Genomic DNA, 27,429 nt, shown 5'->3' on the forward strand with positions numbered 1-27,429 from the left:
AGGGTAGTTTGGTATTACATCCAGGGTAGCCTGGTATTACATCCAGGGTGGCCTGGTATTACATCCAGAGTATAGCATGTTATTACAGTCAGTATACAGCTTGTTTAACAGTGACAATAACGCTACTTTAAGCTCTGCCTGCCCTTTGGGAATTTCTTGCACCCTCTACATAGTGTACTTCATTTTAGTGCACTGTACAGAGAAGCGGTTTCTTAAAGTGTCTATGAAGCACACATCCAGTAATAAAGTGGAACTATAACACAAGAAAAAACCCACACCCATTTAGAACAATAGAGTAAAATTTAATATATAAATTGAGACCCAAACTACAAAAATCCAATCAGTACAACAGTAGGTATGCTATTTAAACAATTGGGTAAGAATAGCACTGAATCGCTCAAAACGCCACATGCCTCACATGCTTGACTACTGCAATGGAGTCCGGGCCAGATACAGGGAAGAGGTTGGACCACTGAATAACTTAACTTCCTACGGTCTGGCACGAAAAGAACAATTCGTGCTGGAGGAGGCGGCGAGGAGCAGGGAGAGCAGATGGTTGTCGCTATAGCATAAAGATGCTGTCTGATGTTACAGACGGTCATTGGTGGAGCTTCACGTTGGTGGTCACAGTGGGCGGTCAAATCTCGCATTGTCGTTGGCATATTTATCGTCACTGGCGGCTGCAGTAGCTTCACCAAAGCTTCACAATGGAGAGAACGGGCCTGTTCATGAGGAGACCAAAACTTCAGGATTTCTCCTTTTTCTTCAGAGGAGTGTACTCTGATGCCAACCAATGGCCCAGGACCTAGGGAGGTGCCTCCCGGGAATCAGGAACACGCTCTGTCAGAGGCAAGCAGGGCTCAGGACATTCCAGTTGCAGTTCTAGGCAGATTCAGTTGCAGGAAGTCAGCTGGGCAGTGGAAGGGAGATCTCCGTAACTTATTGTGTCCCTGTATCTCAGTACAGAGGCTCAGGCAGCTGATCCTTGGAGTCACTCAGGTAGCCTGGGATGAAGGGTTCAGGTCCAGTCTTTATTCTCAGAGAGCAGGTATAGGAAAGTAGGATCTACTTACATGGTTATTCCCACCTTTTACTGGTGTCATTATGTTTTTGACAAGTTTGTCTGGGATCCTGAACAAGCAAGTCAACGCCGTCTCCTCCTCCTGCTTCAACACCCTCTGCATGCTCCGCAAGATCTACAGATGGATCCCCACCAGAATCAGAAGGATGGTCACCCAGGCCCTCACCACCAGCAGACTCGACTACGGAAACGCCCTCTATGCAGGAGCCCCAACCAACCTCATCAAACGACTGCAACGCATTCAAAACGCCTCTGCACGACTGATCCTCGACATACCACGCCACAGCCACATCATCCCCCACCTGAGAAACCTGCACTAGCTCCCCGTCAACAAGAGGATATCCTTCAAGCTCCTCATCCACGCACACAAGTCACTCCACAAGACCGGCTTAGCCTACCTCAAAAGACGACGTTCCTTCTGCAATCCCAACAGCCAGCTCCGTTCCGCCGACCTCGCACTTGCCACCGTCCCTTGCATCCGAAGAACAACCACCGGCGGGAGGTCCTACTCCCACCTTGCCGCCAAGACCTGGAACACCCTCCCACTGAACTTACGACAGACCCAAGACCTGTTGATCTTCAGGAGGATACTCAAGACCTGGCTGTTTGACCAGTAGCGGCCCCCCACCCCTCTCCCAGCGCCTTGAGACCCTTGCTGGTATGTAGTGCGCTCTACAAATTACTGATTGATTGATTTGATTGATCCTGCTAATCAGGACCCCAGTCCCGGTGCTTTCTCAATAAATTGGCCATAGTAAGTACTTGTGTAATCCATAATTGGCTACTGGTATACCTTTGTAACTTCCTACTAAATGGTACTAAGGTACCCTGGGCAAAGGTACACCAGGGGTCGCCCTGGGCTGCAGCATGTATAGTGCCAAGAGAAGGCCCTGGACTGGACCACCTCCTTCTTCTCTGGCAGAACCCTGAGCGTCCGCCTCCCCCCTTTCCGCTCCGAAGCCACTGAGATCATCTGTGGCGTACCCCAGGGCTCATCCCTTAGCCTAACACTGTTCAACATCTACATGGCACCGCTCGCCCACGTCGCCTGGCTGCATGACCTCAACATCATCTCATACGTCGACGACACCCAGCTGATCCTCTCCCCACACGGCCAAAACCAACCTCCACGAAGGAAAGAAAGCCGTCGCAGAGTGGATGAAGAACAGCCGACTGAAGCTGAATTCCGACAAGACGGAAGTCCTCATCCTCGGATCCACCCCCTTGGCCTGGGATGACTCCTGTTGGCCGACCGTACTGGGAACAGCTCCAACACCCACCGACCACGCACGCAAACTAGGGATCATCCTCAACTCTACCCTCTCCACGACAAAGCAGGTCAGCGCTGTCTTGTCCTCCTGCTTCAACACCCTGCGCATGCTCTGCAAGATCTACAGGTGGATCCCCACCGAAACAAAAATGGTCACCCAGGCCCTCGTCAGTAGCAGGTTGGACTACGGAAACACCCTCTAAGCAGGAGCCTCGGACAAACTCCTGAAACGCCTTCAACGTATTCAGAACGCCTTTGCACGCCTGATCCTCAACTTCCTTCGCCGCAGCCACATCACACCCCGCCTAAGAGACCTGCACTGGCTCCCCGTCAACAAGAGGATCACCTTCAAGCTCCTCGCCCATGCACACAAGGCACTCTGCGACACCGGACCAGCATACCTCAACAGAAGACTCAACTTCTACACCCCCAACTACCAGCTCCGCTCCGCCGACCTCGCCCTCGCCACAGTCCCCCTTATCTGAAGAGCGACCTCCGGCGGCAGATCGTTCTCCCACCTCACCGCCAAGACCTGGAACACCCTCACCATCCCCCTTTGGCAGACCCAGGACCTGCTGCCCTTCAGAAGACTCCTCAAGACCTAGCTATTCAAGCAGGAGCAGCTTCCCCCCAGTGCCTTGAGACCCTCACGGGTAAGTAGTACGCTTTACAAATGTTTTTATTGATTGATTGATTGATTTATTGATGAGAGACCATTAAACTGTGACTACAGGCCTGTCATTGCAGCCTGTGTAAGCTGGTGCTAGCACCATTTACAACAGTTATAGGTTTCCTTATATCTGACGTCATTGCACTTAAAACCTATAAGTCCCCCCATGGCAGGGTCTTCAGTCCTGAGGGAAGGTGCTTGGTTATAAGTCATGGTTATAGGAGTGAGGGTGCCCCTGCATGAGCAGGATACCCCCACATATCCTAGAGTCGATTGTCCAGGCTTTGTAGGTGTGTTCAACCATTTTAATACATATAGTGGACATCGGTCATTATGAGATGTCTAATTACATAGTGGCTGCACCATCCCTGTGACACCAACCTGCACCCCCAGTGACACCAAGCTGCACCCCCAGTGACACCAAGCTGCACCCTTCCTGTGGCACCAAGCTGCACCCTCCCTGTGACACCAAGCTACACCCTCCCTGTGACACCAAGCTGCACCCTCCCCGTGACACCAAGCTGCACCCTCCCCGTGACACCAAGATGCACCCTCCCGTGACACCAAGCTGCACCCTCCCTGTGACACCAAGCTGCACCCTCCCTGTGACACCAAGCTGCACCCTCCAGTGACACCAAGCTGCCCCCACCCCGTGACACCAAGCTGCACCCTCCCCGTGACACCAAGCTGCACCCTCCCTGTGACACCAAGCTGCACCCTCCCCGTGACACCAAGCTGCACCCTCCCTCTAACACCAAGCTGCACTCTCCCCGTAACACCAAGCTGCACCCTCCCCATGACACCAAGCTGCACCCTCCCAGTGACACCAAGCTGCAACCTCCCAGTGACACCAAGCTGCACCCTCCCCGTGACACCAAGCTGCACCCTCCCTCTAACACCAAGCTGCACTCTCCCCGTAACACCAAGCTGCAACCTCCCAGTGACACCAAGCTGCACCCTCCCCGTGACACCAAGCTGCACCCTCCCAGTGACACCAAGCGGCATCCTCCCCATGACATCAAGCTGCACCCTCCCCGTGACACCAAGCTGCACCCTCCCTGTGACACCAAGCTGCACCCTCCCCGTGACACCAAGCTGCACCCTCCCCGTGACACCAAGCTGCACCCTCCCTGTGACACCAAGCTGCACCCTCCCCGTGACACCAAGCTGCAACCTCCCCGTGACACCAAGCTGCACCCTCCCCGTGACACCAAGCTGCACCCTCCCCGTGACACCAAACTGCACCCTCCCCGTGACACCAAGATGCACCCTCCCGTGACACCAAGCTGCACCCTCCCTGTGACACCAAGCTGCACCCTCCCCGTGACACCAAGCTGCACCCTCCCCGTGACACCAAACTGCACCCTCCCCGTGACACCAAGATGCACCCTCCCGTGACACCAAGCTGCACCCTCCCGTGACACCAAGCTGCCCCCACCCCGTGACACCAAGCTGCACCCTCCCAGTGACACCAAGCGGCATCCTCCCCATGACATCAAGCTGCACCCTCCCCATGACACCAAGCTGCACCCTCTCCGTGACACCAAGCTGCACCCTCCCCGTGACACCAAGCTGCACCTTCCCTGTGACACCAAGCTACACCTACCCCATGACACCAAGGTGCAGCCTCTCCATGACACCAAGCTGCACCCTCCCTGTGAAACCAAGCTGCACTCTCCCTCTGACACCATCCTGCACCCTCCCTGTGACACCAATCTGCACCTTCCCCATGACACCAAGCTGCACCCTCTCCATGACACCAAGCTGCACCCTCCCGTGACACGAAGTTGCACCCTCCCTCTGACACCAAGCTGCACCCTCCCTCTGACATCAAGCTGCACCCTGCCTCTGACACCAAGCTGCACCCTCCCTCTGACATCAAGCTGCACCCTCCCTCTGACACCAAGCTGCACCCTCCACAGTGACACCAAGCTGCACCCTCCCTGTAACAACAGTGACCCTGCCTGCTCCTACAAGCTATACCTTTCCTATATCAGTTGTTCCATGTGTGTAATAACAAGCTGCACTGATCCTTTTATAACAAGGGTACCCTGCTCCATTTGGTCCAATTCTAGTCAATGGTTGGTACATAGACTTATTACTTATCTTTGTCACTGATGTTCACTGCTGCTGCCTCCACCCTTCACCTCTCATCTTCTTCCGCAGTTTCCTTGGAGATTCGTCACTGGAGGAAGCGTGCCTTCATCTTTGGGATCTGCCTGATGTTTCAGGTCTCCATCTTGCTTGTCCTGCTCCGTCTCAGTAAGTCCTTCATGTACTTGCACCACTTATCTGCTACTGCTACAGCTGGCATGTCATAACCATGCACTTGATGAAGGCACAGAAGACACTGCCAACACCACCAGCAGCAACAGAACCAGCAATACCATGACCAATGCTAGCAGTGTACCACCTCCAATGACACAACTAATGCATCAATACAGCACCAACAATACCACACAACTGACACCACCAATACCATCAATACCACCACCAATACCAACACCACCACCAGTAACATAACCATCAATACCACCAGGAATACTAGCAGTGCATCACCTCCAATACCACACCACTGACACCCCCAATGCCATCAATACCAACACCACCACCAGTAACACAACCATCAATACCACCAGCAATACCAACACCAGCATCAGCAACACAACCAGCAATACCATGACCAATGCTAGCAGTGCACAACCAACAATTCCACACTAATGCCACCATCACTACCAGTATCACCAATGCCTTAACCACAAAATATACCAGTATCTCAACACCATTACCACCACCATTATCAATAGCACAAATGCCAATACCTTAATACCATCAAACCATATAACCAACAGAAATACCACCAACCATAACAAAATACCACCACCACCAGTACCTTTTGATTTTGCTGAGGACATTATAAATAAAGTTCATGCATTCTCTCAATAACACCATCACCAATTCTACCACTGCAATGCGTCAAACAACAATAGCACATCACCACCACTCCCAAATCAACTAATATCACCACCTCAATACCAAGACTACCTCCAATGCCACCTCCACCAATACCACAATCACCAATATCATCCCACTGCCAACACCACCACTAGCACAAACAAATCACATGAAATACCACTCTGAGTGGCATCAGCAGTGGTATCACTATACCATTTTCACCACTGCCAACACCGTCAGTATTAATACCACCAATACGATCATCACAATGTCGCCAAATCCACCTCCGCAATATCAAACATACAAACAATACCACTGCCCACAGTACTCGTACAGTACCCGCAGTAATGCCACCATCATCAGCACCAGTACCACCACCTCCTAGACTGTTTTGTAGCCTAGCTAATCTTGCTCCCACCTTGTAGACCTCCCTGGGTCATCAGGTACTGCAGATATACCAGCTTTCCATGTGGAGAGGGGAAATGGGCAAATGCCCCATAAACCTCTCCCAAACCTACCTGAAACATGATCAGCTTTACGAAGTAGCAAAGACAGAGTTGGGTAGTGAGGTTCTGCGCATCCTTTTCCCAGAGTTAGCGCGTACAGATGACGTGTAGACAGACTGGTTTTATTATTTGCTTTTATTGGAATTCAAACTAGTTGAAAACCAATCATCCCAGTTATGGGGGCAATGGAGACTACATAGAGCAGACATATTATGGAGAGAGCACATGGGTGTTTTAAGATTGCCTTTATACTAACTCTCTTCTGCTGAGGATTAGCTTTTAAAGTCTGCCAGAGCCAGCGGTGGAGTTTGCAGTGCCCGAGAGCCTTTCTCCTTCATTTCATGGGTGAGACCAGCTCGCTGGATGCAGGATGTGCTCCTTTCTGTCTCACACAGCACAAAGAATCCAACTTGTGTCATTTCACAGCAGGGGGCGGTGGAAAAAGTCCTTGTGTCTATTGCACCGTGAGAGGGATGTCCTGAGGATTCTTACTGTCTGACATGTGCCTATGCATAAGAAACAACACCAGGCTTAGATAGACCAAGATAACATACATGGATCATGTTACATTAAACACGAAAAACCTTACCACAGAATGACGGGCAGAATTCACTAAAAGCAAGCAGCGATAGCAACACAGAGTCAGGACACAAGAAAATACCAATACACCAATGACAACCCAATGAATAACACCACCCCTGACACCACTAGCCAGAATTATTAATACCACCACCACTACCACAACCACCAGTATTAGCACCAATACCAATACTACCAACATAACACCAATGCCTTCACCACAGAACTATAAATAATAGCACCAACTATAACAAAATACCGGGGGCGTGGCTTGGCCAGCTGCAAGATGGCCGCACTCTAAGTGGGCTCTGCCGGCCAAGCTTTACTATCCGACATTATTCTGCAGGCTATCGCAACCTACCTACACTTTGAAGTTGGTTTCTGATTTCCCATGGCGGGAGGCATCGATCCGAGCTGCTTTCATTCTCCAGCACGGCCGGGCGGCTGAGATACACCGTCGGGAGGCGGCGTCTGGCCTGTGCTCTGGCTCCCGTGTTGGCTGCAACAACTTCCTCCGGGGCCGCGTGGGCTCCTGGCACCACACGCTGCGGATGGGGGATCAGAGGTCTGGGCATCGTGTCTCCCAGTGAGGGGCGCTGCCTTGGGGGGATTGCTGGCTTAGTTGGGGGTCCGCGGGCCGATCCACCGGGTCCGGGAGGCCGCGGCCTAGCCGCTGCTGTTTCTCTCCACTTCCCCCTGGCTGTCTTTGGCGGCAGCCGCTAACGCCTGGGTCTGGTTACGGGGGTGGCAGACCCCTCGTGTTTCCTTGCCGGCCCTGCCCCCTGAGTGCTGCTCGCCCCCCCTCTCGCCTTTCAACACGGCCCGGCCGGGCTGAGGCCCTTGAGTTGCTGTCTCCGCTCCGCTCCATATCTATGGCGGCCCACCTGAACCCTGCCACCAGCCCCCCTCTTCATCGGGCCCGAGCTCCTTCGCCACAACGCAACATTGCCTGGCTCCTGAAATACGTGGAGCAGCCTCGAACACACACCTGGCGGGGCCTCGCATTTGTGGACTCCCGGCGCCGGCCTCCCAGTGGGCCCCGCATCATGCTCTTGATTTCTGCTGCCGGCCACTGCGACCTCCGCCGGTCCCTCCTGCACTGGGCGCTCCTCCTCTCCTGCTGATGGTGAGAGGTTTTGAGGGAGCCCCTTGTATGCTGCCTGTTAGGGGGACTCACCTGCGCCTTGTATTCTTGCCTGGGAGGGCCTCCTCTGCACACCATCAGTGCCATAAGATTGGGGGTGTCCACTCCCAGCCCCTCCACTCTTGTGCATCTGCCAGGTGAGACTGCCCACATGCAGGTGGCCGCCATCTTGGGGGCTTTTATTTTGGACCGGTGCCCCCCCCCTGTTTTTCATCTCCCTAGTGGGTCCGTGGAGGAGGAGACCCATGCTGAGGTTTGCTGGCCACACGCCCAGACTTTGAGATCTGTACTGGCCCCTGGTGCTGGTCTGATTCTGACCACTATCCCGCTGATCTTCCTCCTTGGCCCGGCTGCCGCATGGGTTATTCTCCTGGTGGGACTCTGTTCACCCAGCTTCAACAGCACTGCAGATCTGCTCCTTCCTCCCTCTCACCTCTAAGGAGCCTCGGCCGCACGACTGCCAATCCTCAACGCAGTTGCACTGGTGGTCCTCCATACCGGTGGCGCATACCCAGCCACCACACCCTTGCATGAGCCAGACTGTTTCAGGGTGCTAGTCAGCCGGGAGCCTCACTCACCATGGGAAAAACCAATCCGAAGCAGCCTTAGATTGCCTTCAATCTCTGCAGGTCCTCCCACCAAGATGGTTCTGGTGCTAAGGGGAATGAGCCTGCGGCCACCCTGGATGCGCCCCACTCCCTAGACGACGACTTGAAGACGATCATGCTGGACGTGAAGCCGACGGTTACCGGCATCCTCACCAAGCTGGAACAACTCTCAGCCCGTCTGGATTCGGTGAAGGCCCGTGTGGATACTCACGACAATCGTCTGCTGCATGTTAAGTCCCGGGTGTCTGATGTAGAAGATGCCGCCATGCAGGACTGTCAAAAATTGCTCCAAATGGACAAGATTCTGTCTGTCATCCGGGAGAAAAACAAGGATTAGGAAGCACGCTCCCGCTTGAGCAACCTCCGTATAACAGGCCTTCTGGAATCGACCAACATCTCCCGCATGAAGGACTTTGTTGAGACCCTGGTCAAAGAACTCTTCGGCAACGTCCTCTCCGGTGTTCATTGTGGAACACGCACACCGCTCCCTTGGGCCTCATCTCGGTCCTGGCCTGCCCCCACGTCCCATCATCGCTAAACTGCTCAATTACCGGGACTGGGAAGCCATTCTCCGAGCCACCATTACTCACCAGGGCAACACTCTCCTTTTTCCTGGACTACACCCTCACAGTTCAGGCAGCCCGGCAGTAATTCCTACTTGCCAAACAAATCCTACAGAAACATGAAGTCCCATACTCCTTTCGAAGCTTAGAGTCCACCAGCGTGCAAAAACCTTGTCTTCCCCAATCCTAGGGAGGCATTGGCGTTCGCCAAGACGCTCGAGAAATCATCCCGGCTACCAACATCCAAATCCTCGTCTGAAGCTGCAGACAAGTGACAATGACTGAAGTGCCATGCATTGAATGCTGTTATTTTTTTCAAAGGAAGCCTGACTTCACCCCAGCTTGCCCACCCTGCTTTACTGCAGGGGTGTAGGCCTAGCCCTGCCATGCCCTCACAGGATGATTCCCAACTGCTCAGTTGTTTTCCCCCTCCTAGTTGTGGGTCCCTGGGGTGGGGTGGGTTGGAGTCTCAGCCTGATTGGGGGGTTGGAGTGGGTGTGGGGTTGGGGATCATTCTGTTTTTCCTTATCAGTCATTTAAGTTGGGGGGGGGGTATGGTCGGGGTGGGGGTAGAGTAATGTCCTCATTGCAGTGTCTCAGGGTGGGTGGGTTGGGTCAGGGGGATTTCAGGGTTTTTTTGTTTTCTTCGGGGGATGCTGTGTCAATATGTTATTTTTTGGTGTTCTGCATTGCTTTCACATGTCCAGTCTTAGACACCACATTATGCTTCCAGCTCACCATTGCGACTGGTCAATGGCTGTCCAATTTTCACTTTCATGCTGCTCGCCTGGGGGGGGTTGGGTTAGGATGGGGTGGGGAATTTCTCTTGGGGTCTTTATGTTCCTCTATAGGAGATGTGGCTTTATTTTGCCGCCGTCTGTCTGTTATGTATTGCTTTTGTATGTTTGGACTGTGACACTACATTGTGCTTACTGCTTCTCCTTGCCTCAAGTCAATTGTTATTCACCTTTTATGCACACACTGCGCCTTTAGTCTCTCCTCCCACTTGCTTGCTGCATGTGCCTGGTATGGGTGTACAAGGGGCTACCCCTGTTCACTGGCGCGCTTTGCATCTTTGCTCCTTATTCACCGGATCAGGGCCGGCGTGCTCTCTCAATGTTGTCCTGCCAGCTGACGTCCCTGATGCACTGATTGCACCTGCACGTGGCGCTCCCCGCCCGCGCTGCGTAACGCTACACTTATGACCACCTCCTCATGACTGACACTGTCTGCTGGACCTGGAATGTCCGTGGCCTGAATGACCACCGTAAGCCCAGACTGATCCACTCACACTTACAGCAACACAGGGTGGACATATGTCTCTTACAGAAGACGCACCTGATGTCCGAATCCCTCTCCAGACTCCAGGCGCGCTATTGGGGGAACCTCACTCCTCTACCTACTCTTCATATGCTAGGGGGGTTTCTATTCTGATACACAGGGCCCTCCACTGGCACACTGCTCAGGCACTTACTGATCCTGAGGGCAGGTATGTAATCCTACACGGTTCACTATTGGCCCAGCCTGTGACGATCACCGCCGTCTACGGTCCCAACTCGGACGATCCAAACTTCTTCAATCATATATGGCACCTCATCTCCGCTTGTGGCCCTGCGGCTGTCGTCTGGGGAGGGGATTTTAATGTCACCCTATCGGTGGCCCTTGATCGGTCTGGTTCCTATACATCCCAACCGCGTGCCACTGCGGCCCTCACATCTATTTTAACTGATAATTCTCTTTATGATGCTTGGCGCCACCTTCGGCCTGATGCCCGTGAGGGAACCTGAGTTACCAGTGTGAGGGGCTGTTGGTCAATCATTGATTTTTGGCTGACCTCCCCGGATGTCCTGACCTGGCTCACCGACACAGCACACATGGCACATTATCTGACCATGGGCCGATCTAGATTTGCCTCTGTCTTCCCCACTTCCCGCAACGTGCATTTACCTGGCGTCTCCCCCAAACGCTCTCGGGGACACTGTATTTTGTGAGGACATTCAAATAGCTATTACTAATTATTTTGACTTAAACTCGGGATCCGTGGACTCAGCTTCGGTACTCTGGGAAGGGTTTAAGAATGCATTTCCAAACAGGTCAGTGTTCTTCATTCCATCCGCACCACTCTGGCTAAGCTCGAGGCGGAAATAAACGATCTTGATGCCGCCCAGGCTGTACACCCCAGGCCTGAGATGTTGGCATTAATATGTCAAAAACACACTGAATTCTCTGATGAAGCCGACCGCAAACTTTCCTTCTTGGGTAGGGAGGGCAGGGCTTGTTGCTTCGGTGAAGGCGACCGCCCGGGACGTACTCTTGCCAATCTCCTTTGCCTGCCACGTGCTGCTTCCTATATTACGGCCCTCTGCGATGGGGGTTCGTCGAGGACCACCTCCACGGAGGAAATTAAGTCCCGCTTCCTAGACTTTTACTCGCAGCTATACTCCGCCAGCACCCCTCCGACACGGGAGGACTTTGCTCAATATTTTTAGTCTATTGGGCTGGTCTGGCTAGAGGACTACTACCGGAAATTTTTAGATGAGCCATTCTCTAGGGAGGAAATACTCGCAGCCATCAGTGACTTACCCGGGGACAAGGCCCCGGGCCTGGATGGCCTACCGGCCTCATTTTACAAAATGTATGCAGATCTCCTAGAATCCTTTGACACTGGCCTCTTTCCGCAGTCTCTCCATGAGTCTATGATAACTCTGCTTCTCAAACCCGACAAGCCTGCTGACTGTCGCGATTCCTACCGCCCCGTTTCCCTAATAAACATTGACAACTAAATTTACGCCAAACTGATCGCCTCCCGTCTTCTGTTACTCATGCCCCTCACTGCTTTTCCGGACCAATCTGGTTTCATTCCTGGTAGGGCTACCTAGCACAACCTACGTTCAATTTTTTCAGTGTTACATCAAATTAATCCCAATCTTCCTGCAGTGACTATTCTGCTGGACGCTACAAAGGCGTTTGTTAGATCTGGGGGTCTCTAGTTGGCAATGGTATTCACCTTTGCATCAAAAGGTGGAAGGCGCACTCAATTGAAATATGACAGACAGATTTCTGAGTCCGAATGGTTAAACTTCTTTATATTGGTAATTATACCAGGCAAATCACACAGCCAACGCGTTTCGTTCCTTTACGGTACTTCTTCAGGGCACGATCAAATCTGTATCAGATGGAACAGTCGACCAGTCAATTGCAATTGCTGAGACTCTTGTAGTGTTCTCGTCTTCCGAGTAAAGAACCACCTGCTCCAAGTTGGAACGACAATTCAACTGAGCTTGCCGATATATGGCTCCAACAGGGAAACAGTTACTATGCCTTGAGACGCCGCTCAGAATTGAGCTCATATCACTACGTAGGAGCCGAATAAAGCAATCTCCTCTTTTTTGCACTTCGCCTACCCTGGACATAATATTTTGCCAGGGGCTGACTTATTAAAGCCGCTCCACTTATACTATATCGTCTGCGTATCTTGAGTTGGAATGTGCGGGGGGTATTGGACAAGGTGAAGCGGGGGGCGGTTCTCCAATATTCCAAGAGGGTGGGGGCTGATGTCCTACTGCTCTTCAAGAGACCCATTTGCTAGGTACCAAGGCCTTGTGTCTCCAACGGTTTGGGGTTCCTCAAGTGGATCTAGGGGCGTTGCTATCCTTATCCACCGGAGGGTGTCCTATATCCATGACAGGCTTTGGGCGGACCCGCAGGGTAGGTATGCCTATGTGCAGGGTAGGGTGGGGGAGGACAGAATTACCCTGGGATGTGTGTACGCCCGCAGCCACTACACTGGCCGTTAGTGGAAAAGCTCCTGTCCCTCTGGTGTGCCATACCTGATGCCCTTTCGATAGTAGGAGGGGCTGGAACAACGTCATGGATCTGGATAGCAACAGGTGGCAGAGTGGGGCGGCGGGAGGAAGGGGGAGTGGGGGATGGGGGGGTCCCTCCACCAAACTGCATGCCCTGGTGACGGACCTTGACTGGACGGAAGCTTGGCGCTATAAGCATGGCTCACGTAGGGAATACACGTATCTCTCCTCTGTACATAACTCCTTTTCTAGGCTGGACTACATTTTTGTTCCGCGGGGGTTGGCCTATAGAGTGCTGTCTGCTGATATTCTGCCGCGAGCCCTGTCCGAGCACTCCCCGGTTGCTCTTACCTTTAGCGTCGGCCCGACCAGGCAGCCATTTCGGTGGCGGCTGTCTGGGTGGCACCTACTGCAGGAGGGCTACAGGGATAATATGGCCAAAGAAATAGATCACTACTTGTCCCTCAATACAGGCTCGGTGGATTCCCCGACTACCCTTTGGGAGGCTATGAAGCCCACCCTGCGGGGGGTGGACATCTCCTGGTGTGCGGCAGCCCGCAGAGAGCGGCGTCAGGCGTTAGTGCAGCGCGAGGCGGCCCTAGAGGAGCTAGAACGTAGGAGCCGTGAGGAGGGTGGGGGCCCCGCTAGAAGACAGTTGGTATTGGCGCAGCAGCAATACACGGCAGTGTTGATAGAGGAGGCTAGGCAGGCTTGGATGGCCACGCGCAGCCGAGCGTACCAGTGGGGGGACAAATCCTGTAAGATGCTAAACCGCCTGTGTCAGGGTGCTCTCCATGCTCAGCCGCTGCCTCGGATTTTGGATCCTGGGGGAGTACCCATACTTGAACCCCCGGCGATTGCGGAGAGCTTTGCTGTGTATTATGAGGGGCTCTATGCCTCCCGGGAATGCTTGGCGGCGGACGTAGTCCAGCGCTTTATCGATGATCTCCCCCCGCGGAAGGTCTCGGACGAGGTGCACAATAGTTTGGATGTCCCTCTAACTGACGATGAATTGGGTGCAGCTCTGGGCGAGTTGAACCCTGGAAAGGCGCCGGGACCAAATGGGTTCTCGTGTGAATTCTTCCGGAGATTCCACATGCAGCTGGGTCCTCGCCTTCATCCGGTCATTGAGGAGGCGTGTGAGAGCGGAGCTCTTCCTCCGGATTGGCGACACACGGAGGTGGTGGTTTTCTTGAAGCCGGGTAGACCTCCTGAGGCCCACGCGTCACACCGCCCGATCTTGCTGCTTAACACGGAGGCCAAGGTCTTGGCTAAGGCTTTGGCCAATCGACTTAAACCCCATATCACAGATCTAGTCCACCTGGATCAGGCGGGCTTTATGCCTCGACAAGCCACTCGCCATAATATTTGGCGCGCCCAGGTGGCAGTATCGGCCTGGAGGAGGCTGGGGGAGCAGGCCGCCCTATTTTTGGCGGACATGGACCGCGCGTTCTACTCCCTGAGCTGGACCTACTTGCTCGCCCTGCTACGACGGCTAAACCTGGGCCCACGATTCTTGGCGTATATACAGCTGCTGTACACTGACCTCACGGCTTCGGTGCGGGTGGGGGGTGCAGTGTCCCGATCCTTCTCGGTGCGGCGGGGGAAGCGTAAGGGCTGTCCCCTCTGCGCATACTGCAGATATTCGGTGAAACGTCTGTCCTCTATATGAATCCAGGTAAGTCCACGCTTTGGATACTCGGGGGCCAGCGGCAAGTGGGAGGGTGGGCGTCGGGTCTGAGACTCGCGACGGATGGAGTGAAATATCTGGGGGTTTACCTGTCGGAAGCCGAGACTGCTTCCCAGGAGCGCAATCTTGCCCCGGTATGGGATCGCACGCGCGAAGATATGAAGGTGTGGACCCGTATGCCACTGTCCTTCAATGGCAGGTCCCTAATTTTTAAAATGGTGGCGCTCCCTCGTCTGGTCTATCGACTCCAAAATCATCCGTATCGGATTCCGCCCCGCTGGTTTCAGCAGGGCAATTCGGCACTGTGGGGGTTTCTGTGGGCCGGGGGTCCGGTGCGCGTGGCGCAGCGAACGTGCTTTCTGTCCTCCTTTACTGGGGGGCTGGCTACATCCGACGTGCTCTCTTACTACCAAGCGGCACACCTGATGGTCCTCAATGATTGGTGGTATGGCGATAGGAACGACCCGGCATATGCGGTTGAGCGGTTTTTCATGGGATCTGCATCCATGCATACTCTGCTGTACTCGGCACCGCTGAGAGGGTGCCTCCCTGCGGCCACTCAGGTGGTGTTTCATGTTTGGAGAGCTGCGCTACGCAGAATGGGATGGTGGAATGTGCTAACTCATGAGACCCCCATCTGGCGCAATGGTCGCCTGCCCCACTTGGATGCTCTGTTGGGCTTCGGAGGGTGGGATGCGATAGGTATCTCTACGTTAGGGGACGTGATGTCAGGTCTTTCCCTGAAGTCATTCCAGAATCTCCAGGATGAATTTGGGATGCCCCATTCACAGTTCGTTAAATACCTTCAGTTCCGGCATGCTTTGACACCTCACTTGGCTGACCTGGGGAGCCTTCCTGAGTTCGGTCCCCTGGAGGCCAAGCTGTTCATGGGAGAGCTGCCAGACAAGAAGCTGTCCCGTATTTACCAGACGCTAGTACACCACTGCTCTTCTGACTTACACAGACTTAAGGCCGGGGACGTAGGGGACTTGGAGGGAGAGGATTGGGCAGAGGCCCTTGCAAGCCCGACTGGGGCTGTAATTTCTACGCGCCTGCGACTTATTCAGTTTAAGTACCTACATCGTACCTACATCACCCGGCAGTGTTTGTGGAGGGTGGGAATGATTGGTTCCCCTGACTGTCTCCGTTGTGGATCGGAGGTGGGCACGTTGTTACACACTGTATTGGGGTGCACTGCGCTATCCAGATTCTGGGCCGGAGTGTTTAGCTGCTTATCTGAGGTGCTGGCCTGGGAGCTTCCCCGTGACCCCAAATTGGCTTTGCTGCATGTCATGGCAGGGATTGGGGGCAACCTGTACAAACGTCACTTTTTACTCTTGGGACTTACCCTGGCCAAGCGAGACATCGCCCGGCTTGGAAGGCGCCCAGCGCCCCGCTGCTGGCTGCCTGGAGGAACGGCATGGACTTCGGCATGGGATTGGAGCAGCCTGTGTTTTTGGCCAAAGGGTGCCCTCGCAAACACTTTAAAATTTGGAAGAGGTGGGCAGACTACCGAGGGCTGGGCCTGGATCCTCCGCCCGAGAGGGATGCCCTCCTGACGCTTTGATCACTGGAACAATGGTAACCTTGAGAAGTGTCCTACTGAACTTGGCATGCTCTGCATAGATTCTTCCTGTATATGTGCATTGACAGCGGCGCACTTGTGAGGTACCGGGTTTTTAGGGACCCGGCGGTGCCAAATTTTCACAACAAAGAAAAAGCAAAGTCATGATGGCAAGCCCATATTTTCGTTTGTCCAGTTTGTGATAGATTACCCCGCCAGGTCCAGAACTTCCATCAGATATCAATGAAACCCCAATAAAATCGGGCACCTCCACCTTGTAAAACTAGCCATAAAGAAGAAACAGGGACAGGTGTGTGTATGATAAAGCGTGGTTTGTATGCGGTGAATGGTTTATGACATGTTGTGCCTTGATGCTAATCTCGCTCGGCCATTGGGTTGGGGACTGCCCGAACAGGTTTGGCTGGAGGCAGTGGAGTCAGCTCGCCCAGGTCACAGAGGAGTCAGGAAAGGTCTACGTGTCCTTTCAGCTCGAATTCGGCCTTGGTCAATTGACTATGTAAGGGCAACCACAAGATGGATGCCGCTCACAAAATGGAACCCGAGGGTTCAAGACAGAAACTACGATTTAAGGGTGATTGCATCCTTCGATTATGACGCAAATGCACAGGTATAATGTCCCAATCATTACCGGTCTGCCGATACCAAATTCGTCATGGTATGATGATATTTTCTGACACGAGTGTAGAGCTTCGGTACCATATAATAGCAGGGTCCATAATTTTCAGAACCACAGACCCTCCTTTTGCCCTTATATAGGCAATAACTCATGCTAATCTGAGTCCAGGTCTGTGTGCATGAAGTCATTGAGATGCTGCTGTAGCATCATCCTGTTGCTTAGTTCGTCCCTTGACACAGGCTTCTTTACACATGATGTAGCACAGAGGCCACATATTGCAGGAGCGCACTGTACACACAGGCAGAACATGAACAGAATGGCTAAGACCATTCCAATGACTATTAGAATTTTCCATCCCCAGGCAGATATCAGTTCCCAGAACCACCCCATTAAGGACCAGTCCCCTTTATCCACGTGAATGGATTCAGAAATCTTATGCAGTTTGGAGATGGCCTGGTACACTGTCGGAGCGTTATAGGGGACAAAAATGCAGCAACTGGATTGGATCACTTTACATACCCCACCACGGTCTGCAAGTATGACATCTAGGGCAACCCTGTTCTGAAGAGTCATAAGGCGGTCCGACTGGAGCTCCACAGTCAAGTTACTAAGGGCACCAGCCATTTCAATCACGGCGGATTCAACTACCCTCATCAATTGGCGAATGTTCCTGCTGTTCACCATAGGCCCGCAAAACGGCAGAAAACCTTTTGCGAAATCTCCAAACTCCTGTTCCGCAGTGTCGTCTTTACTCACGACACCCCTAACTGTCCTTGTCCGATGGTAATCTGCCTCGGCCGTGTAGGTGGGTGGCAACAGAAACGAGATAAAACATGTGCCCGAAAAGTCAGGGGGCAACCATGTGTATGCTCTATCATGGCAGACGAAGTAGGTACCCTTAGCTGCTAAGAATGAAGGAGATGTCTGAGACGAAAAGACATAAGTTTCAGTACAGACACTCTTCCCTAACTGAGCTCTAGGGTTTTTGCCATTTCCCTGCAGACATAGGTGACCTTGGTGGGGTACCATCCAGATTGGGGAGGATTTCTTTGCTTTCTGGCTCTCACTCAAGGAAATTCCATATTTAGTGACATTCCATCTGCTGTAAGGCGTCAATTCATCTCTGGGAATCGTTTTATATGTGTCGATATCCCTACTCATATTTCTAATTCCCGCCACTAGTGCCTTGTTGCTTGAGTTTTTCCCTGGAACATATGGTTCGAGGGCAAACAGGAACATTGCTCGAAATGCCCACAGAGAACCATGGTAGCTAAATGGCAGGACAAAATACGGGATACCCTTATCTGTTGTGTGTGGCATAAGTCCACATACCCAACAATTCGTTGTGTTCATTACAGACTGGTGCTGGTGTAGGAGCTGGACGAATGAGTTATTTACAAATTCTAATCTTCTTGCAGACTCGTGTTCAGGCAGAAAGGGAAAAGAGTGCGGGGAAACAGTAGGAGGAGGTGTGGGCTGAGTGTTGTGTACAAATGAAACTCGAAAGGTGAACAAAGCATAGCCCACTAAAAACATCATTATGCTACACAACATGAAAATGCATATTATTAAAAATCGTGTTTTTGCCATCACAGTGCATACTCTTGTTTCAAAGTCCGCTAACCTGACAGGTCTTTCCATCTTGGGAAACTCCATCCTCTAAGTTGCTGCCCGCGGTGGGAGATTGATTCTGCTAAGGAGTGCTTCTGTCAGTTTAGGGCAACTCCCTTAGACCAACCAGAACTGTCGACCTAACCGTCTCCAGCTGCACTCCAAAGACTGTGGCAACCGCGACCCTAGCAGCATAACCGGATGGCGGTTCGAAAATCAAAAATGAGCAAGTTTCCTGGATGAGAGAGCTGCACAATCAAAAAGAAAAAGCTTTTTTATTTGTCCATAGTCATAGGTCTTGGCCTCAAGTTATAGCGGTTTCGGCCAGGTGCTGTGTAGTCTTGAAACAGGAGTTCAGGCTCAGTAGTGTCCAATTGCATTGACGGTGGCACAGGTCCTTGCAGAAGGCTATCACTCTCCTTGTCTGAAGTAGTTCCTTTCAAATGTGCATCACTGAAGGGTAAGAAGCGAGGCACAGTCTCAGCCTCAGAGTCAGCAATTCCCTCCTCGACCCACCGGTCATAAGGGAGGGGTAGCATGACCCTCTTGCAGTGGGCGCCGTACACCCAGTTCTTCTTGCCGTGGACACGTACTGCAGAGCGGGTAGCCAGCAAAACTTGGAAGGGTCCGGACCAGCGAGGCTGCTTGTTCTTGGTTCGCTGGAAGTTGTGCACCAGGACCCAGGTGCCGGGCTCAATAGCGTGGCCTGGATCATCAGACGCTGGTGGGGAAGAACTGTGGACCTGTTGGTGTAAAACACGCAATTTAGTTGTCAATTCGTGCAAATAGTCAAGCAGTACAGGGTGCTCTATCTCGCTGAGCTTTGTGGGCCTTGGCACTCCCCATATGTTGGCTGGGCGGCCGAACACAATCTCGTGTGAACTGAGTCCCACTCTAGAGTGGACGGTCATTCTCGTGGACAGGAGTGCCAAAGGCAGGGCGTCAGGCCATTTAAGACCTGTGCTTGCTTGAATCTTGGCCAGTTTCAACTTTAGAGTGCCGTTATAGCATTCTACTAGTCCAGTTGATTGGGGGTGATTTGCAGCGTGGAACTTCTGGTGTATGCCTAGACTCTCACACACTCTCTTCATCACTCGTCCCACGAATTCACTCCCATTATCACTCCAGATCATTCTAGGCATTCCGAACCTAGGGAAGAATTCTTTGACAAGGGCTTTAGCTGTTGACAAGGCAGTATTGTCCTTAAGGGGATATGCTTCCACCCACCTGGAAAAGGCACAAACAACAACGAGTACATATTTCAGATTGTTGCACCTTTCCATGTGGATGAAATCTAGCTGCAAAACCTCGAACGGATACGTTGGAGGCGCAAAATGACCAGCTGGAGTTGGAGTTCCCTTACCAGGATTGTACTTAAAACACACCATACAGTTCTTGACCACATTCTCTGCACATTTAGGGATTCCGCTATTCTGCCATACTGGAACTAACAACTTACAGATCCCTTTCACACTGATGTGAGCCATTCCATGAGCCATTGTCACCACTGCAAGCACGTACGCATCGGGTAACAACCATCTCTGATGTTCTGACAATATGACCCAACAACCATTCGCATCCAATTTACCCTTGCTTTCTCTCCATTCATTCACCTCTCTCTCTCTGTGGCTTCGGATTGAATAGACTTCACACTCTCGATGGTATCTGTGCACATACCAACACCACCAATCCATCTCGCAGGGCCTGCATCATACATTCGACTCATCACGTTCCTTGCAGTTTCTTTTGCAACTTCATCTGCAAATGCATTCCCACGACCAACATCGTCCGTCACCTTTCTGTGTGCACTGCATTTCACAATCGCAACTTGTAGTGGCAAGGTCAGTGACTCGAGAAGCTCATTTACTAACTGACCGTGTTGTATTTTCGTGCCATGCGAAGTCAGGAACCCACGTTCACGCCACAATCGTCCAAAACTGTGAGCCACGCCAAAGGCGTATTGGCTGTCTGTGTACACATTCACTCGTTTTCCTTTTGCCAACACACACGCTCTTGTAAGTGCAATCAACTCTGCTGCTTGCGCAGAATTGTGTGGGATACGTGCAGCTTCAACAATCGTATGCAATGTTGTCACAGCATATGCTGCAGTCGTATCACCATTCGGCAATTTGAAACACGAACCATCAACCCATAAAGCATCATTACATTCAGGAAGAGGAGTGTCCTGCAAGTCTACTTTCCCTTTTGTCTCCTCTTCTGTCCTAAAACAACAGTCATGTTTTTCGACCTCATCTGTCTCAACTGGAATGGGCAATAACGTGGCTGGGTTTAGTGTGTCACACCCCTTTATGTGTATGTGACTCGCTAACAGTGTCAGCTCATAACCTGACAATCGAGCACTAGTTAAATGCTGTGTCCTTGTTCTGTTTAGCAAAATGTCTACTGCATGTGGGACCATAACGACTAGTGTATTATTCATTACTAACCCAGCAGACTGTCGAATACAGACAGCTGCTGCCGCAGTGGCCCTCAAGCAACTTGGCAATGCCTTAGCTACCGGGTCTAGAGTCGCTGAAAAGTATGCGCATGGACGCTGTTTCCCCCCAAAAGACTGTGTCAGGACAGATAATGCACAACCTTCTTTCTCGTGGACATATAATGTAAAAGGCTTACTGTAGTTGGGGTTACCCAACACAGGAGCCGAACACAATGCATCACGCAATTCGTGAAAACTTTTCTGACACTCTTCAGACCAAGGCACGGGATTGGGTGTATCTTTACATGTTAATGCCACCAATGGTTTGGCCAGTAAAGAAAAATTTGGAATCCACTGTCTACAGTACGATGTGATACCCAAGAAAGCACGCACTTCTCACTGTGTCCTTGGGACACTCAATTTTGCAATTGCCTGTATTCTCTCTGGGGTCAACTTCCTTCCCTCCTTCGATAAGATGTGACCTAAGTAGGTCATTTCTTGTCGGCAATATTGTAATTTCGAAAGAGAGACTTTGTGCTTCATGTCACATAAATGATGCAACAGTGACAGAGTGGCTTGTTTGCAAATTTCATCAGTATCTGCAGCGACCAGCAAATCATCGATGTACTGAATAAGGGTCGCACCGTCAGGTAGAACAATCGTGTCAAGCTGTGATTTCAGAGCCTGACTGAATATTGATGGACTTTCACAGTAGCCCTGAGGAGCGCGTTTGAAGCGGAAACTTCGGCCTCCTAAATTGAAGCCAAAAATATCTCTGCTCTCCTCGGCAATCGGGATGCTGAAGAAAGCATTCTTCAAGTCAATCACCGAGAACCAAGTGGCTGACGCTGGAACCATAGTCAATAAGGCAGTGATATCAGGAACAACTGGAAACTGTGGCACAACAATCTTGTTCACTTCTCTAAGATCAATCACAAATCTATACACAGGTGGCTGGGAAGGATCAGTTCTTTTCAAAACTGGCAGAACAGGACTATTACAAATATTGCCTGTTGTCTCTTCAATTACATCTTTCTCAATCAGGTCGTAAATGATTGCTAACAACGCTTTTTCACCTTCGCTAGATATCTTGTATTGGGGAATACGTGGCAACCTAACATTGGCTCTCAATGTTATAACATATGGCGCTATTTCCAAAAGACCCACATCATTAGATCCATTAGCCCAAAGTATATCTGGAAGAGAAGACAATTCTGTTGGAACCTTTTCCTTTGACAAATACATTGGAGAAATTACTTTCTTACCTAGGGTAAGTTGTACTCCCGAAGGAGAACAGTACAAAGTCGCATATAATCTCTTCAACAGATCCAATCCCAACAAGTTTTCACCACAACCTGTTGTAAGAATGAGGGGTGCTTCCAATTCACATGGCCCAACAGAAAGGGACATAGGACCAGAGATCGGGTTCCTAACCGTGGCGCCAGAAAAACCCACTGAAACATTCATTTCGCCAGACAAAGGTGCGCCCGGAAGTTTTGAGTGCATAATAGAACTCTTTGTAGCACCAGTATCCAGCAGAAAAGGTTCCGACACTCCTGATGTAATCACCTCAACATAAGGTCCATTCTGATCTACTGGAACTGAAACAACTCCCTCTCTTTGTCCATGGCTGTCCTAGCAACTATTACCCTCATTCTCGTTTTCTGCGTAATAGTCATCAGCATAGTACTGAGCTGTCCTAGAAGACGCATTATTCTGTTGGTCAAAGCTGTTCATAGAATTCTGAGGCGGAAAGGGACGAGCGTTCTGGGGGAAATTTCCACGGCCCCTACCTCTAGGAGCCTGTTGAACACCTCTACCTTTTGCACCAGAAACACCATTCATGCGTCGTAACAGAGCCGGACAACTATTCTTGAAATGACCCTCTTCCTTGCAGAACGCACACTGATTCGGACCATACGGTAAACGCTGTTGAGAAGACTCGTTTCTTTGCGAGTTCCTCGAATACTGCTGAGGTTGCTGATAATCGTGCTGACTAGCAGTACGAGGTGGATAAGCTTGCTGGAGAAGGACTTTAGTTTTCAATTCTTTAGTCTTTTTATCTGCCTTCTCTAGCTCGTCTTTGCGTCTATTCTCATAGTACTGGGCTGTGGCTAGAATCTGCGCTGACGTGGGAACAGCCCAAGCACTCTCGGAATCCTTCAATTTATTACATAGTTCAGGAAGTAAATTATGTACAAATTTGTCTACAAACAATCTCTGGCCACCCTCGGTAGCCATATCCTGACCACTATGATCGACGAAGGTCTCTTCAAACCTCGTGAAAAAGTCAGACACATTCTCAGCTTTCTTCTGCTTGCATGCAGACAACTTGTCCCAATTCACACGCAATTCGGACATTAAAGTCTTCATATACGTGATAATTCTACCAGGAAGTTCTGCTACCAAAGGCTCAGGCTTAGAGCCACCAACTTGTCTAGCATCAGCAGCAGCAATATTAACCCATGTATCACCTAACTCTTGATCATGGTTTGCATGACGAATCTTACCCCATAAAGGCTGTGGAACAACATTACCAAACAACATGTCTACATCAGCTAAATTCATTATACAGGAGCTGGCAGTCTGTGATAAGTTATAACTCCTTGTAATACCCAGCAGGATTTTTACGGGGATCAGGCAATGTCTGCTTTAGAGCCAAAACCTCAAATCTTTTCCATGGGACATGTACCCATACACGCTGAAAATGTGGTGGAATTGCTGGATTCGCATTTGCATCGCCTTCCCTCCAAACTGGAGGAACCTCTCTCATGGGATACTGTCGCACCTTTTTCCTACCTGGCATGTCATACTCAGACAGTAATCTGGAATTGCTTCCCTTACTCCTATAAGATAATAACATCTCAATTGCTGGTTCAACATCAGCACCCACAATCATGCCTTCTCCGAACTTGAATCGCACACGGAATAATTCTTGCATATTGTACTCTGGATCATTTCCCTTCAAATCTTCACAGAGGAAGACACACATTTGTTCGAAGACATATCTCTGTGTAGATGCTTCCCACTGACTGAAGACTTCCATGACGGACTGAACGTCATACTTTACAGTATTGGTAACCCAGTTACGCGCTAATTCATTCAGTACTTCTCTCTCCTGATAGTCAGGCAGTCGACTCCGCAACTGTCTACGTTCTGTTTTAGGGGTCGTATTAGGCGACCCAAAGAACGGTGAGAAAAGACCAGTGACAGTGTTTGCCACTCTCTGTCGAACAGAGGGAGAAACTGGTGGAACGGCAGAAACGCCAGAAAAGACAGGCTGATGTAAAGTAGAAGTCGAGGCAGTATCAGAAAGAGTATTAGGATAAGCAGTTGGAGCAGTAGGTGAAGTCGTAGAAAAGGTGGATGGAGTATGTAGCAAAGGCAGCGGCCCTTGAGAGGGCTGCGCCGGAGGAGTAGAAACCAGCTGAAGAGGAGCTGGTGCTTGTGGAAGAACTGGAGTTCGTGCAGCGGGGCGTGGTATAACAAAGCGTTGCGAGGGTGCAGTAGCATCTTGTGCATAGGGGGGTGGTGAACTCAATAAGTGGGACATTAGAGGATCACTATCAAGTTTCTCCATTGATCCTTGTCCTTTACGTGGCAGAACTGGGTAGCATTTCGCTAACTTCCTACTTCTAAGCATTTGTTCACTCTCTTGCTCTTCCTCGTTATCCCTGAATGCAACGGCAGCTTGTACCATTGACATACCTCTTTTATTTTTCTTTGCTAATTTCATTTCTTTCTGTTTGGCTTCCTTACGCCATAGGCGAAAAGAGTCAAACATCGCCGGCCGGGCTTTCTTCTTGAAAAGTTTCACCTCTAGATTATCTAAAATCTCTGTGTCAAAGCTACCATATTGTGGCCATTTTAAAACACCATCTTTTCTGGTGTATTTTATCCATACTTCATTATACGTGATAGGGCCTACGCCGTGCTTCACATAGAGCTCATACGTTGGAGTTCCAATCGGAGGAACCGGACACGAATCCTCTAATCGGGAGTCCCTACTACAACCAAGACAAAACAAGTTTCCAAGTCTGCTACGACCAGGCATCTTCGCTCACTAGTCTAGCTTCAAACTTCAAAGGATTATCGATTACGATATTTCTCGTGAATACACGAGTCCCTCGGCTTTGGCGCTTGCAAGTTCCAAATCAAAGCGTATCTCAAGGATACCAAAACTAAGAATCAAACTAAGGACTGGGAGACGCTCCACTTATACTTAACAGAAGTATTGAAGATCGATGACGTCACTAGAAGACTCGTCTATCGTTTCGCTCTACCAAGCATCAATTGGTCCAAAACAGGGCGATAGTCAGGGCAGCAGTCCTTCGTAGCCGTCGGGACGCGGGGAACCTCGCAGCAAAGACCTTCGGAACCACGTCGACATACATGGGTCGCTGAAGTGGCTGGCCGTCTTCTGGAATTTTCACACGAAGCTCCTCACGAACATCTGGCTTGGACCGACACCGCTTGATACCGCCCCGAGTTGGGCGCCAAACTGAGGTACCGGGTTTTTAGGGACCCGGCGGTGCCAGGGGGAACACCCAGAGACCTCTTGAGTTCTTCCTGTTCTGGACCACAGAAACACAGAGTCTTCTAGGTGATGTCAAGGATCGAGTTTTATTGGTTGCAACCAAGTAACAAGCGTCCTAGAAGTACAACAGCACGGTGTGTATATTCTCAGGAGACTGTTCGTTTTTACAGAGCCAGCCTTCTCTTTTTATACACAATATTACACTTCGGGCAAGAATTCCTAGTTTTACAGTTTGGTCATATACATATTTTCGCAACAAAGGAAAAGCAAAGTCATGATGGCAAGCCCATATTTTCGTTTGTCCAGTTTGTGACAGATTACCCAGCCAGGTCAAGAACTTCCATCAGATATCGATGAAACCCCAATAAAATCGGGCACCTCCTCCTTGTAAAACTAGCCATAAAGGAGAAACAGGGACAGGTGTGTGTATGATAAAGCGTGGTTTGTATGCGGTGAATGGTTTATGACATGTTGTGCCTTGATGCTAATCTCGCTCGGCCATTGGGTTGGGGACTGCCCGAACAGGTTTGGCTGGAGGCAGTGGAGTCAGCTCGCCCAGGTCACAGAGGAGTCAGGAAAGGTCTACGTGTCCTTTCAGCTCGAATTCGGCCTTGGTCAATTGACTATGTAAGGGCAACCACAAGATGGATGGCGCTCACAAAATGGAACCTGAGGGTTCAAGACAGAAACTACGATTTAAGGGTGATTGCATCACTCGATTATGACGCAAATGCACAGGTATAATGTCCCAATCATTACCGGTCTGCCGATACCAAATTCGTCATGGTTTGATGATATTTTCTGACACGAGTGTAGAGCTTCGGTACCATATAATAGCAGGGTCCATAATTTTCAGAACCACAGTCCATAATTTTCAGAACCACACTTGGGAGGGTGGGGTGGGGGAGGGGGGTGTTAGTGTTCGAGTATAAGTCTGCTGCAATTAGTATTGTTTTCCATTGTTGCTGACGACTCCGGGTCTCGGAGCTCTGCATAATATTTACTTACAGACAAATAAAATCTGTTTTCCCCCCAAAAAAAGAGTCACAACATGACATCCTCAATCTCCCCATGTCTGTCAGCGGTATGGGCGCTCCTGACTTCAAGATCTATGCCTTGTGCACCCAGGCCAGCTTTCAGCACTTCTGGGTCCATCCTACCCCTTATCAACCTCAGGTTGCTGTTGAGACGGATAAAGCATCCCCCTGGCCTTTGTCCAAGGCTTTGTTCGCACTGGCGGGCGGCGGAGGTGGACACAGTCGAGTCATTGCGCTGGGCCTGGTCCGGCCTTCTCCGGCATTCTAATCTTCCCTTACTCTCTGCAAATGCTGTGCCAATAGAGAACCACCCTGATTTTCCCCCACTCCAGCCTTCTGGCATGTCTAGGCATGCAACGCGTTTGGGTTTACGGACAGTGGCGGACCTTTACCCAGGGAAAACTTTCTACTCCCTTCCTGACTCCTCGGGCCCGCTGGACACACTTTTTTTCTACCAGCTGCGTACTATTTGCTGGAAACTACACTCTACATTTCCTCTGCCCCCACCCACTATGCCGGCTGGACTTCATGTATACACCCCTGTCCCCACACAAATTAGTCACCAAATTATACGCTCTTACTCTAATGCCCACCTCCATTTCCTCAGACCGGGCGCGGAAGCGTGGGGCGTCAATCTTGGTATGGACATTGCGCAGACTGACTGGCTATACTGCTGCAACCAGACGAAGAAGCTGTCACCAAATTGCCGGCTCCGTCTGATACATTTTAAGTAT

At 50.9% G+C, this 27,429-nt stretch overlaps 1 protein-coding gene across 1 annotated transcript in view; it reads left to right on the forward strand.

The window, feature by feature from the left end:
* LOC147669081 (uncharacterized) overlaps positions 1-27,429 on the forward strand; it is a 198,223-nt gene that overhangs the window by 77,484 nt on the left and 93,310 nt on the right. The window contains exon 4 of the mRNA XM_086948245.1: positions 5,188-5,283. Within this exon, the coding sequence (XP_086804371.1) occupies positions 5,188-5,283 (96 nt within the window). The remainder of the gene's footprint in view (positions 1-5,187; positions 5,284-27,429) is intronic.

Source organism: Lissotriton vulgaris, unplaced genomic scaffold (assembly GCF_964263255.1).
Source record: "Lissotriton vulgaris unplaced genomic scaffold, aLisVul1.2 SCAFFOLD_227, whole genome shotgun sequence".
Classification (NCBI taxonomy): domain Eukaryota; kingdom Metazoa; phylum Chordata; class Amphibia; order Caudata; family Salamandridae; genus Lissotriton; species Lissotriton vulgaris.